The sequence below is a fragment of the Sinocyclocheilus grahami genome, unplaced genomic scaffold (genome assembly GCF_001515645.1).
Source record: "Sinocyclocheilus grahami isolate Dianchi unplaced genomic scaffold, SAMN03320097.WGS_v1.1 scaffold798.1, whole genome shotgun sequence".
NCBI classification, from domain to species: domain Eukaryota; kingdom Metazoa; phylum Chordata; class Actinopteri; order Cypriniformes; family Cyprinidae; genus Sinocyclocheilus; species Sinocyclocheilus grahami.
The window spans coordinates 1,005,358-1,020,463 of record NW_015505977.1 but is presented as its reverse complement, the minus strand read 5'-3'; the positions used below and the strand labels follow the sequence as shown (position 1 = coordinate 1,020,463).

At 37.5% G+C, this 15,106-nt stretch overlaps 1 protein-coding gene across 1 annotated transcript in view; it reads left to right on the top strand.

Annotated features, from left to right (window-relative positions):
• Window positions 1-40: 40 nt before the first annotated feature.
• The window catches only part of LOC107561920 (flocculation protein FLO11-like), an 18,447-nt gene continuing 3,381 nt past the window's right edge, over window positions 41-15,106 (top strand). Inside the window, exons 1-12 of the mRNA XM_016246457.1 lie at window positions 41-147; window positions 308-408; window positions 847-953; window positions 1,035-1,211; window positions 1,433-1,641; window positions 1,737-1,834; window positions 1,924-2,153; window positions 2,288-2,352; window positions 4,591-4,736; window positions 4,833-5,054; window positions 5,439-8,485; window positions 8,594-8,658. Coding sequence (XP_016101943.1) covers window positions 98-147; window positions 308-408; window positions 847-953; window positions 1,035-1,211; window positions 1,433-1,641; window positions 1,737-1,834; window positions 1,924-2,153; window positions 2,288-2,352; window positions 4,591-4,736; window positions 4,833-5,054; window positions 5,439-8,485; window positions 8,594-8,658 — 4,517 coding nt within the window. The 5' untranslated portion in view covers window positions 41-97. The remainder of the gene's footprint in view (window positions 148-307; window positions 409-846; window positions 954-1,034; window positions 1,212-1,432; window positions 1,642-1,736; window positions 1,835-1,923; window positions 2,154-2,287; window positions 2,353-4,590; window positions 4,737-4,832; window positions 5,055-5,438; window positions 8,486-8,593; window positions 8,659-15,106) is intronic.

Below are 15,106 nucleotides of genomic sequence, written 5' to 3'. Positions count from 1 at the left end.
CATCATCAGTCTTCATTTTGCCGACTTTGTGACCGATGACTGGGTGTCCTGGTTCACTGTGAAACTGATTCCTCTCCTTCCCAGCTTGACTGCAGAAATGCTCCAGACAGCAACATTAAACACCGACTGCAATGAATACCACGTCATGTACGTAGCGCTCCCTATCTTTGTGACTGCTCTGTAACGCCCGTCTAATTGCACTGTCAAAAAGAACATGAGGGCATTTCTAAAGCAGGTTCATTGGCTGGTGAAGATCTTTTTTAATGAGGCATCGTCTTTACATTTTGTTGTGATCTTTTCACTGTAGCATTGGGGCTTTGAGCAGCATCTTTGACCAGATGACTTTGTTGAGACAGCAGGAGCTCGCCCTAGTCCTGGTGGGCTACCAGAAATTGAATAATGAAACAGGTAGGTCAATTAGATTTAACACTGGGCTTTTGAGTGCAGTTGAGTTGGCATTATTAATCTCATTCATATATTGTTCTTTATTTCTCATGTTATCTTATTCATATTTTTAAAGTTTATTCCAATAATTTTAAAAACTTTCAATGCTAATTTTTATTCTGCTCTTTCAATGTTTCAATAAAAATCTTGAAAAGTTACATCAACATACACCGGGTTGACAATACCTATCTGTTTATAGTTTAGGTATTTGTTAATGAAATACAAATAATGTGCTATAAATTAAGACATTTAATGGGACACAATGTAAAACACATAAAATAAGGATAGTAGTCTGACTTTCCTTAAACAAATCTTTTATTAGTTGCTTTAGGTCATCATATTATTATTATTATTTTATTCTAGTAGTTTACTTGTGTTTTCCCCCCTAATGTTTTTACTTAGCTTGCCAAGGGGATTCCACAGTTGATTCTTCATGGATATCTCTCAACTTTGGTCCTTTTTCCAGACACATCACATATACTATTTTAAAGGAGATGAAAATCAATGTGGTAATTAAGTTTATCCTCAATTATTTTACCCTCTCTGGATGACAACTATTCTGACCGGTTTTTGTCCTTTCTTTTTTTTAGATGACAGTTCTAAATTCCCTCCCAGCAACAATGAAAGCAGAATTAATATTTGATCCATCTATTGGTGTACTTCAGAATGAGACGCTTATGAGGATGGTTTTGTCCTCTATTCTGATATCTCCAGATGATGGGCAGCTTGAACAGTTCTTTACAGCTTTTACTTACATCACGACAAAGGTGAGCAATTTTACCTGATACATGTTTTTTTTTTTTTTTTTTTGCTTTACTCCATTTTCTGCTTTACTCCATTGAAATTTATTTTATGAATAAACTTACAGTTATTTATTCAGACACTTTCATAGGGGAAGGCAATCCTTAAAAGCATCACACAAACAATACATGCTTTTTAAGAGTATATTAAATATTTTGTTCATATTTTTTCTTTTGTCTAATTTCAGAGAAATATCACAATGATTGAAAACACAGCTGTCAGAGACACAATGCTGAACCTAACTTTGATGGCTCTTGCTACCAGATTCCCCCTCTTCCAATCCAGTGACTATATGTTGTGGTTCCAAATAAATCTTGTTGTACTACTGGCCAGTTTTCGTCCATCATATTTGGTGGTTATCCCCACAAACCTCAGCTGTGACTCTTACGATGCAATGTGTGTGATTTGATTACATTTTAATTATCAGTTTCACTCATCATGCAGATTTTATTTATTTATTTGTAATTTTGTATTTTTGTAATTTTAAACAGATTAAAAGGCTTAGAAAAGGCTTTGGCAATTGTACCATCTGAACTTCTAGAGGACTTGAAGACAAGCAAAGAAATTCTTATTCTTTCACTACCAAAAGGTTTGTGATAGCCTATTGTAGTTGAATAGTGCTGTATTTTTTAAATGTTTATTAAACAATGTGGGGGGGTTTTCCTGCATGTGCCATAGGTTGTCCTCAGAAAAATACTCCATTACCAATAGGCTCTAAATATGTCACTACTGCAACTACATCTTCAATGTCAACCACTCAACTATCAACTAAGGCCTCCACAGGTCCAGCAGTGCCAGGCGAAGTATTTGTTATTCTGCAGATCCGTTTGCACATACAGTATATTGATGCTTACAGTAATCCTGCTTCATTGGAGTATCAGACTCTATCCAGAAACATCACAATGGAGGTATTCAAAGAGACATTTTCACTTTTGCTGTAGTAATAGTAAAATAGTTGTTTTCCCTAATTCTGCCCAAATTATGTTGATAGTGAGATGTATTTGTATGTTATAGTTTATATCTCTGTTTCTTTTCTTTTTAGCTGAATCACTTCTACTGGAAATTGTATGAGCCACACTTTCTCAGATGCTACTTGCTGAGATTCTGGTACAAGACTTTCATATATTATATCAAATTGTTTCACTCAAAAAGTTATCCTTAGGTGTGTAGAGCAAGAAATTAAATATTCAGAATCCTACCGAGAGTGCTGTTCGCACTTTGAATAGATAACCAGGACACAGCGGTCTATCAAAATGTTTATTCATTTGTTCCTGCATGCTACAAAAAAGTGCTAAGTACAATAAAAAAAATAGACCAGTGAACAGATGAGTTTCAGCCTATAGCTTTCTTCACTACTCAGTTTTTTGTAGGCAAATAATTGCACATTGAGACCATCTTTTTAATGCAAACTAAAGAAGGGTCTATAGTAACATGGATGAAAGCACAATTGGTGTTTTTGATGAGTCTTTGAAAGACCTACATAACTAGTGATGTGAGGGCGATAGTCATACAGGCAAGAGTGTTAATTGTTCTTTGGCACAGGGATGGTAACATATTTCTTAAAACAGGCAGGGACCATGAATAAAGCATGGGACTTATTAAAGATGGATATAAACAACTTTTACATCCATCAAGCTAATCAGTGCAGGATCTCAAAACACAGACAGAAAATGCCATCTGACTGCCAGATAAGCGCTATCATGTTTTTTTTTTTTTCAGATTGTGCATAGAAAGTATTCAGCTTTTCAGCCAGTGAAGAGCCTGATTTCACCAAAGTTTAGCATATCTTGCTGCACATCAGAGAGCATAGCACAATGTTTTGTAATCACTTATGTTCCCCGATGAGAGACCCACAATGTATGCAGCCCACCCACAGTTTCTGACTAGTGAAAGTCTTTGTAGTGATGGTATATGATGCTTCATCAGTTAACATATGTGAACACAATGACGACTGCTAAACTCACCCGGAATATGTCCCACTCAATGTCATTTTGAGCCCCCTGTAGCATAGCTTCTGATTGGGTGGGCCAGCGTTTCACCACCCTCCTCTCCAGAGGTTCTTGTCCGGGCCTTTGTTTTTATTTTGGTACGAGGAAAATGGCGATATGATCTGATTTAACAAAAGCTAGTAGCCAGTGAGCTTTATAGCCATTCCTAAACTGAGATTAGCAGTGATCAAGTGTATTTCATCAAGTGTGAAGCCAGCAACTGGATGTATATGTAAACACTGAGCACACCATGAAGCTTAGAGCCAAACCTGTGTCTGCTTGAGGTGTAATTTGCAATTTTGTAAGTTACTAGTATTTGATAGGGACACTGCTCATTAGTGAACAGGTACTGTAAATATCCCAGTTAGCCCAGTAGGCTAATTTTCATCGGTTGCCCCTTGTTTTAAGGTGGCAACCTACAATTAAAATATAGTAATTTATCACAAACAACAATTACAACTGTCTACAGATAATAAAACATATCAACACAGAAAAAAAAAATGCTGCCCCGGAAAATCACATTACAAATAATACAAGTAATATTATTCATTACACTGCATCATGTGCACTGCTTATTTATTTATTGCTGAAATTGAAAATATTTATTTAGTTAACACTTGTAGTACACTTGAACCCACTAATGTATGAAAGATGTGTTCGTGTACTACAAGTGTTAACTAACTAAAAATGTTTTATTACAGAGATAATATGTTTAAAGCACATTTTAGTTCATTTTCATGGTGTCTCAAAATAGCACATTTGAGTACACATATGTACTTACGTTTATCTTAAGTACTAAATAATATTTTTTGTATTTTATGTACAAAATGAGTGTGTGAAAATAGAGCACTTTAAGTACATTATGGAAGTGCACTTCTTTTTCACCTGGGTTATACTTGAAACATGCACACATTTAATGAATTTGAAGCGATTTAACTAGTATTATCCATTCAAAGGCCAATGGAAGAATTTCTTCACAATTTTGGGATTGTTTCATCAGGCTGATTTGGAAAAAGTTGAGAGCAGATTTTTTTGTTATGCTGCAGTTTTTTTTATATTGCTTATCTTACCATTTTTGCACACTCCTGAGGTATCGATTACTCAGGTCCTTTCCTCTATGCCACTGCTCTGTATTTGTCGATATCACTGTTTACACTTAAGATTAGGTGATGCAAAATTACATTTGTGGTCAAGGGTGGCCACATATTGAATTGTGATGTGTTACATACTTTTACTGTCCAAAATAATATAAAAATCCAAAAACGTGAGAATAAGCAACATCAAACCTGAACATTCATTATAGTAATTTAAGAACTTTTACATGTATAAAAATAACGTCAAATATCTTTCTCTCTAGGCCTGGGTCTGTGGGTGTGGATGTGCAACTTATTTTTAAAAGTGACACTGTGCTTCCAAATAAAGAAAGCATTGAAGACAATCTTAAGTCAGCAATTGTTGAATCAAAAGTGTTTCTTGACATTATTCCTTCCAGTGTCGTTGTTGGTGAGTTCCTCATTCTCTAAAACGGTTTAAATGTAGGTAATGTTTTTGCTGTAATCAAAAAGTGGCTGATTTATACTCATTTTCATGTTGTTTCAGTGAATCAAGATGGCTCAAGTTTGACAACCAGACAAACCCAGTCATCACAAAATGTTCTGATTATGCAAACATCATCTGCTGCAGCACCAGTTCTTTCTAGTGTTGTACCCACTAGCACACCTACTGATCTTTCAAGCACAGCTCCTCCTAATTATGTTTCAATCACTGTAGTTCCTGATCCTTCAACCATAATAGTTCCTACAGATCTTTCAGACACTTCTGGTCCATTAAACACAACAGGTGACACTCATCTGTCAGCTACTTTGTCTCCTAATGTTCCCATACTCTCTGCAGTTCCTACTCAGAAATCAAGCATAACTGCTCCTTCTGGAACATTAAGCACAGCAGTTCCTGCTCATTTATCACACACTGCTCCCTATGGCCATTCAAGCACAGAGGATCCTACCAATCATTCAAACACAACTGCTCTTACTGATCCCTCAATCACTGCAGTTTTAACTAATCAAACAAACCCAACTGTTGGATCAAGTACTACAGTTCATGTTGAGGGACCAAGCACAACTGTTCATACAGGAACCTCGACCACTGCAGTTCCTGCTGATCTGTCAAGCACACTATCACCTACTGGTTTAACAGACACTGCAGTTGCTACTGGTCCATCAGTCACAGCTGGTTCATTAAACACAACAGGTGACACTCATCTGTCAGCTACTTTGTCTTCTAATAGTTCCATACTGTCTGCAGTTCCTGCTCAGAAATCAAGCACAACTGCTCCTCTTAGAACATTAAGCACAGCAGATTCTGCTCATTTATCACACACTGCTCCCTATGGCCATTCAAGCACAGGGGATCCTACCAGTCATTCAAACACAACTGCTCTAACTGATCCCTCAATCACTGCAGTTTTAACTAATCAAACAAGCCCAACTGTTGGATCAAGTACTACAGTTCATGTTGAGGGACCAAGCACAACTGTTCATACAGGAACCTCGACCACTGCAGTTCCTGCTGATCTGTCAAGCACACTATCACCTACTGGTTTAACAGACACTGCAGTTGCTACTGGTCCATCAGTCACAGCTGGTTCATTAAACACAACAGGTGACACTCATCTGTCAGCTACTTTGTCTCCTAATGTTCCCATACTCTCTGCAGTTCCTACTCAGAAATCAAGCATAACTGCTCCTTCTGGAACATTAAGCACAGCAGTTCCTGCTCATTTATCACACACTGCTCCCTATGGCCATTCAAGCACAGAGGATCCTACCAATCATTCAAACACAACTGCTCTTACTGATCCCTCAATCACTGCAGTTTTTACTAATCAAACAAGCCCAACTATTGGATCAAGTACTACAGTTCATGTTGAGGGACCAAGCACAACTGTTCATACAGGAACCTCGACCACTGCAGTTCCTGCTGATCTGTCAAGCACACTATCAACTACTGGTTTAACAGACACTGCAGTTGCTACTCGTCCATCAGTCACAGCTGGTTCATTAAACACAACAGGTGACACTCATCTGTCAGCTACTTTGTCTTCTAATAGTTCCATACTGTCTGCAGTTCCTGCTCAGAATTCAAGCACAACTGCTCCTCTTAGAACATTAAGCACAGCAGATACTGCTCATTTATCACACACTGCTCCCTATGGCCATTCAAGCACAGGGGATCCTACCAGTCATTCAAACACAACTGCTCTAACTGATCCCTCAATCACTGCAGTTTTAACTAATCAAACAAGCCCAACTGTTGGATCAAGTACTACAGTTCATGTTGAGGGACCAAGCACAACTGTTCATACAGGAACCTCGACCACTGCAGTTCCTGCTGATCTGTCAAGCACACTATCACCTACTGGTTTAACAGACACTGCAGTTGCTACTCGTCCATCAGTCACAGCTGGTTCATTAAACACAACAGGTGACACTCATCTGTCAGCTACTTTGTCTTCTAATAGTTCCATACTGTCTGCAGTTCCTGCTCAGAAATCAAGCACAACTGCTCCTCTTAGAACATTAAGCACAGCAGATCCTGCTCATTTATCACACACTGCTCCCTATGGCCATTCAAGCACAGGGGATCCTACCAATCATTCAAACACAACTGCTCTTACTGATCCCTCAATCACTGCAGTTTTAACTAATCAAACAAGCCCAACTGTTGGATCAAGTACTACAGTTCATATTGAGCGACCAAGCACAACTGTTCTTACCGGAACCTTGACCACTACAGTTCCTACTGATGTGTCAAGCACAACTGCTTCTACTGGTCCCATCGCAACTACAGATATGTCATATTCATCAAAGGCATCTGTTCCTGTTGGTTCCACAGCTGCTGCAGTTCCTACTGATCAATCACACTCAGTCGTTCCTTCTGGTACCTCAACTACTGAAGTCCTTGCACATCTTTCAAGAACAACTCTTCATAGTAATGTTTCAAACAATGCAATTCCCACTGATAGACAAAGCACAACTATTCATACCAAAACCTCAGCCACTGTAGTTCCTGCTGATCTGTCAAGCACAATATCACCTACTGGTTTTACAGACACTGCAGTCGCTACTGGCCCATCAGACTCAGTTTCCCCTGGTCCTTCAAACAGTGCAGTTTCTGCCAGTCTATCAAACACAACTACTTCTAATTATTTTTCAAGCAATGTGGTCCCTACAGATCAACCAAGCACAACTGTTCATACTGGAACCTCAAACACTGCAGTTCCTATTGAATTGTCAATCACAACTGCTCCTATTGCCTCTTTCATCACTAAAGGTCCTACCAATCAATCAGCTGATCCTCCTGGTCCCTTTACCAGTGAAGTACCTACTGATTTAACAGTCACAACTGTTTCCTCAATCACAGCAGATCATACTGATCTATCAAGCACTACTTTTCCTATTAGTCCCACCCCCCCCACAGTACCTACTAATCAGTCAATCACAACTATTCCTCTAGGCCTTTCAAACAGTGCTGCTCTTCCCAGTCTATTAACCACAATAGTTCCTACTGATCTGTCAAACAGAACTGTTCCTAATGACCATTCAAGTATCTCAGGTCATACTGAACATTTAAGCATGACTATTCCTATTGGTCCCTCAACTACTACAGTTCCCACTAATCATTCAAACACAACTGTTCAGCCAGGCTATTCCACCTCTACAGTGACAACATATCCCTCAAGCACAATTATTCTGCTTGATAAGATCAACACCACTGTCTCTACTAATCTGTCAAGCAAAGTAATTTCTAATCCTTATACAAATACTACAATTTCAACAAATACATCAATCACAACTGCTCCAGATGGCCATTCAAACAATGCAGTTCATACAGTTTTATCAAACACAACTATTTCTGCTGGAATGTCAAGTAGTGTACATCATAAAGATGTATCAAACACAACTGTTCTTTCTAGTCCATCTGGCACTACATTGTCCATATCCAGTGCAGCTGGTAATCATATCACTACATCTGTAATATTTTCAAACTCAACACACTCTAAAGTTGTCACCACCTCAACCACATCTTCACTGCGAACCACTCATCTATCAACTAAAGCCTCAACGGGTTCAGCAGTAGCAGGCGAGGGATTTGTTATTCTGCAGATCCGTTTACAGAGACAATACATTGATGCTTACAATAATCCTGCTTCTATGGAGTACCAGATTCTGTCCAAAAACATCACTATTGAGGTTGTCTAAGAAATATTTTAATTTTATACAGTAGTTTTTTTTTCAAAATTCTGTCCACACTACATTTGTGAGTTTAGTGTAAGTTTGTTTCTTTTTGTATTTCTGTAGCTCAATCGAATCTACCGGGAAATTTATGGGACCCGCTTCCTCAGATGCTACGTGATAAGATTATGGTACCAAACTCTCTTATTTATTTTTCTTTCTTTCTTTCTTTCATTTGGTGTTACCAATAGACAAATCATCCCAGTAGTCTTCCACAAGCACAAACATGTAGAATATAGACAGGAAGATGTAGGGTGAAAGGGTCATCACAAAGATGCTGCAGAGTGGGGATATCTGATGTATCTGCAAGTAGTTCACAGATGAGCATGCATATTTAAATAGCAAGATGCAGTCAAATGAGTATCATGTGAACAAATGCTGGAAATTACTGCAGCAGGAGGCAAAAATGCAGGAGAAAATTATGACAAACTTCATAAAGCTCAGAAGGATTATATGGGTTAGGATTTACCTAAACATAAGTTATATAGTTTTCATATGGTGATGATGTATATATATGTTAGTGTACTGTATATGTGCATAAAGCTGGATATATTTAGTAGCTGGAAGTTAAAATTAATTATGCAGTGAAATGGAAATATGGAAATCATGAGTTGTGTAAGGTTTTGTTTAATTATAACAGTTTGTCTAATAACTGTTTGGTGATGTGTATCAGTTCCATGGTCAAATGATGCATATAAATGACAGGGTTTAATCTTTTGGTTATATCGCCCATTCCTAAGCAGATTAAATGAATGTCCTGCCATAACACTTATTCAACATAAGACACATTACAAAATATCTTTAGTCCCCTAGTGTGTAAGTCAGAGGCAAACAAAAAAAGTCACCTTTATTTCTATATTGCTTTATACAATATGTGTGCTAAAGATGCTTAACAGTGTTAAACAGGAAAACAGTGTTTCAATAATGCAAACAAAATTCAATTCTGCTGTAAAGCAGCTCTAAAAGGAGGACAATAGTAATGTTGGATAATGGAGAAACCAGGTTATATCAAGGGGCCAGTTCTCCTCTGAATATACAATATTGGCCAGAATAATGTAGGCATAGTGAATGTGATGGATTATAGTGCACTAGAGGTTTTCAAAGTGTAGGGTTAATGTGTGGGCTGTGTATATATATATAAATATACTGTATATAGTACTGTGCAAAAGTTTTAGGCTACTAGTATTTTCACCAGCTAAGAAAATGGTTTAAGTCAGATATTTCTCTTTTGCTGTAGTGTGTCAGTAGGAAATATCAGTTAACATTTCCAAACATTCATTTTGCCATTAATTGTAATGATCCAGTGAGATTTTTGTTTGCACAAGGAGTCTGACAACAGCCAGTGCTCCACACAGAAATCTGATCTCATCATCATCATCATCCAGTCTGTCTGGAATGACATGAAGAAACAGAACAAACTGAGACAGACTAAATCCAGAAGAACTGTGGCAACTTCTCCAAGATGCTTCAAGAGACTTTCCTGCAAAGCTACCTGAAAAACTGTGTGCAAGTTGCACTTAGGACAAAAGCTGCTGTAAACGCAAAGGATGGTCACACCAAATGTTGATTTAATTTAGTTAATAGGAGTTAATTGATAAATAAAATCTATTTATGACAGCATCCTCATTTTACAACATTTTTACACAAGTGCCTAAAACTTTTAACAGTACTGTAGCTTTGCAGGTAGGTTTCTTGAAGCATCCTGGAGACCTGTATAATCTCAGTTTGTTCTGTTTCTTCATGTCATTCCAGACAGACTGGATTATGATCAGATCAGATCTCTGTGTGGAGCACTGACTGTTGTCAGACTCCTTGTGCAAACAAAAACCTCACTGGATCATTAAAATTAATGGCAAAATGAATGTTTGGAAAAGTAAACTGATATTTCCTACTGACCCACTACAGCAAAAGATAGAAATAACTGAAAATACTAGTTGCTTAAAACTTTTGCACAGTACTGTATATACAGGTGGAAAAGTTAATTTCAGTAATTCAACTCAAATTGTGAAACTCGTGTATTAAATAAATTCAATGCACACAGACTGAAGTAGTTTAAGTCTTCGGTTCTTTTAATTGTGATGATTTTGGCTCACATTTAACAAAAACCCACCAATTCACTATCTCAACAAATTAGAATACTTCATAAGACCAATACAAAAATTTTTAGTGAATTGTTGGCCTTCTGGAAAGTATGTTCATTTACTGTACATATACTCAATACTTGGTAGGGGCTCCTTTTGCTTTAATTACTGTCTCAATTCGGCGTGGCATGGAGGTGATCAGTTTGTGGCACTGCTGAGGCGGTATGGAAGCCCAGGTTTCTTTGACAGCGGCCTTCAGCTCATCTGCATTTTTTCGTCTCTTGTTTCTCATTTTCCTCTTGACAATCCCCCATAGATTCTCTATGGGGTTCAGGTCTGGTGAGTTTGCTGGCCAGTCAAGCACACCAACACCATGGTCATTTAACCAACTTTTGGTGCTTTTGGCAGTGTGGGCAGGTGCCAAATCATGCTGGAAAATGAAATCAGCATCTTCAAAATGCTGGTCGGGTTTCTTGAAGCATCCTGGAGACCTGTATAATCTCAGTTTGTTCTGTTTCTTCATGTCATTCCAGACAGACTGGATTATGATCAGATCAGATCTCTGTGTGGAGCACTGACTGTTGTCAGACTCCTTGTGCAAACAAAAACCTCACTGGATCATTAAAATTAATGGCAAAATGAATGTTTGGAAAAGTAAACTGATATTTCCTACTGACCCACTACAGCAAAAGATAGAAATAACTGAAAATACTAGTTGCTTAAAACTTTTGCACAGTACTGTATATACAGGTGGAAAAGTTAATTTCAGTAATTCAACTCAAATTGTGAAACTCGTGTATTAAATAAATTCAATGCACACAGACTGAAGTAGTTTAAGTCTTCGGTTCTTTTAATTGTGATGATTTTGGCTCACATTTAACAAAAACCCACCAATTCACTATCTCAACAAATTAGAATACTTCATAAGACCAATACAAAAATTTTTAGTGAATTGTTGGCCTTCTGGAAAGTATGTTCATTTACTGTACATATACTCAATACTTGGTAGGGGCTCCTTTTGCTTTAATTACTGTCTCAATTCGGCGTGGCATGGAGGTGATCAGTTTGTGGCACTGCTGAGGCGGTATGGAAGCCCAGGTTTCTTTGACAGCGGCCTTCAGCTCATCTGCATTTTTTCGTCTCTTGTTTCTCATTTTCCTCTTGACAATCCCCCATAGATTCTCTATGGGGTTCAGGTCTGGTGAGTTTGCTGGCCAGTCAAGCACACCAACACCATGGTCATTTAACCAACTTTTGGTGCTTTTGGCAGTGTGGGCAGGTGCCAAATCATGCTGGAAAATGAAATCAGCATCTTCAAAATGCTGGTCGGCAGAAGGAAGCTTGAAGTGCTCCAGAATTTATTGGTAAACGGGTGCAGTGACGTTGGTTTTCAAAAAACACAATGGACCAAAACCAGTAGATTACACTGCACCCCAAATCATCACAGACTGTGGAAACTTAACACTGGACTTTAGGTTGGCGCACCAGATCCTTGTGTGGTCCCAGGGAAAACTTCAAGCTGAGGCCCGAGAAATGGAGACTTCACCCCGAGGTGGTGAAGCAGATATGGAGAGCTTTTCCTGTTTGCGACTCGAGAGACATCACACTGTCCCCTCTGGTTCTCTCTGACTCATCCAGCTCCTCTCGGACTGGACGCTATGGTGCAGACTTGACCGAGGCTTTGTCTGTACGCTTTTCCCCTGATTGCTCTGCTCCCAGGAGTTCTGGAGAGAGTGCCATAATCCTAAATTACACCAGCGTTCAGAGGGAGAGAGACACGGTGTGCTGTAAAACACTGTACTTAATTAAAAAGAATCAACGGAACAGAAAACTGTCAAATCTGTGCTGGTTTAGCACATCAAAATAAAATAAAATAAAATAATGAAAGGCAGTTGATACCTGGCAAGTTATGTTGTAATCAAATAAAACAACCTTACCAAAAAGTATTATGGTACATTATTTTGGTACAGAAATGGTATATATAAATATATATATTAGCTCCATTATACAGGTGCATCTCAATAAATTAGAATGTCGTTGAAAAGTTCATTTATTTCAGTAATTCAACTCAAATTGTGAAACTCGTGTATTAAATAAATTCAGTGCACACAGACTGAAGTAGTTTAAGTCTTTGGTTCTTTTAATTGTGATGATTTTGGCTCACATTTAACAAAAACCCACCAATTCACTATCTCAACAAATTAGAATACTTCATAAGACCAATAAAAAAAACATTTTTAGTGAATTGTTGGCCTTCTGGAAAGTATGTTCATTTACTGTACATGTACTCAATACTTGGAAATTCTTGAATCGATTTTGCTTGACAATCCTCATAAGGCTGCGGTTCTCTCGGTTGGTTGTGCATCTTTTTCTTCCACACTTTTTCCTTCCACTCAACTTTCTGTTAACATGCTTGGATATAGCACTCTGTGAACAGCCAGCTTCTTTGGCAATGAATGTTTGTGGCTTACCTTCCTTGTGAAGGGTGTCAATGATTGTCTTCTGGACAACTGTCAGATCAGCAGTCTTCACCATGATTGTGTAGCCTAGTGAACCAAACTGAGAGACCATTTTGAAGGCTCAGGAAACCTTTGCAGGTGTTTTGAGTTGATTAGCTGATTGGCATGTCACCATATTCTAATTTGTTAAGATAATGAATTGGTGGGTTTTTGTTAAATGTGAGCCAAATTCACCACAATTAAAAGAACCAAAGACTTAAACTACTTCAGTCTGTGTGCATTGAATTTAATACACAAGTTTCACAATTTGAGTTGAATTACTGAATAAATGAACTTTTCCACAACATTCTAATTTATTGAGATGCACCTGTGTATATATATATATTAGGACTGTCAGTCAATTAAAGTTTTTCCATCTAATTAATTACCTGATGTGTCGATTAATTAATCTAATTAAATCGCAAATTAAAATTTGGCTGTGAAAATACCCACAAAAGATAAAAGCTATTGTGTTAAATGAGAAAGTATCAAGTAGACTTTACAAAGAGTTGCTTTAGAAAGAAACATTTTATTTGATTCAACATGAAATTTATTAATAAATGTTTAAGCTACAATGGCCTAACATAAACTATGGAACATAAAAAAGCATACTTTGAGAAACATCTCTATTTCTTTGTCCATGCAATGAAACTGGTAACAAAAACAGCTTTGTTACCAACAGTCTTCAAAATACCTTCTTTTATGTAGTGCAAAAGTAAGTCGTTCAGGTTTGAAAGGACATGAGGGTGTGTAAATGACAATTTTACATTTTGGGTGAACTATCCCTTTACAGTTTTCCCCAATTGCTTAGACAATTCTGAGAACAACTCACCATTTTCTCAAATCTTCACACACAATTTTAAAATCTCACACCCAACGGTACAAACAGCTAACTTCTGAATCCCAATTCAAACTTTGCCCTCAGTCAATACAGACTACATGACTGTTTTTTACACATTGGAGGGATAATAAATTCAAAACACTGCTACCAAATGCTTTAGAAGTTTTCAGATCAATAATTTGGAACTTAGTGAAATCACAGCACTGACTAATAACTCTTTCAGAAACAACCCTGAAAAAAAAAAAAAAAAAAAAAAAAAAAAAAACAGTACTGTTTTATGCGTTTGTGCTTACATAATTGGATAAAGCAATACGGTTTATGCTGTTTTGGACAAAAAGCTGACCTTTGAAATGTCACACTGACAAAACATGTAAGGAAGAGTTCCTGAAGAGTATAATATTTAAATTTTCAAAACCTTTATTTCCAAAGGCAAGCAAATGTACAGGTTACTCAGCAACAGCATCAGCATCAACGTTCTCATCATAATCTCATCTCAGGTCCTCTCCCTCTCCCTCTCCATGCTGTTGTCTTGCAACATCAGCATTGTTAGGATCCATTGTTCCAAAGCACACAGAGATTGCTCCAGGTCTCTTTTAATAACCCTTTAATTCTGATTGGTGTGTTAACAATTTTGAGTCTTAGTGTTTGCACCTGGAGAAAGGTGTGCTCTTTGAGTTTAGCTTCTGATGACTTGAGTTAATTATATTGAGAGCATGTGTTTGCTGAATGAACTTACAGTGCAGTGAATGATTTATTTGGCCCCTTTTGTGAAAGTTTTTACAGAATGAGTTTTGAATATTGAAGCATGTGTGGAAATAGGTGAATAGTGATTACAGTTATGGGAAACGTGTGTGTTTGGGAATGGCATAAGGGTATCGGTTTTTCTGCTACAGAAACCAGTTTTTGTGTTTAAGCAATTGAGAAAAACGGCAATGTTTTTTTTCTTATTTTTAAAATTAAATTATACTCTAAATAAGAAATTAAAATTGCCAGCAGGTGGCGTTAAATGTCTTTGAGTCATTCATTCATTTAATTTGTTGAAACGGCTGATTAATTCAGGAATTAAGTAAACGTCTCTCTCTATCAATGGGCCTTTGAATCATTGTTTCCCCCGATTCGTTCAAAATGCAGATTCATTCAGAAACTAAACATCACTGTG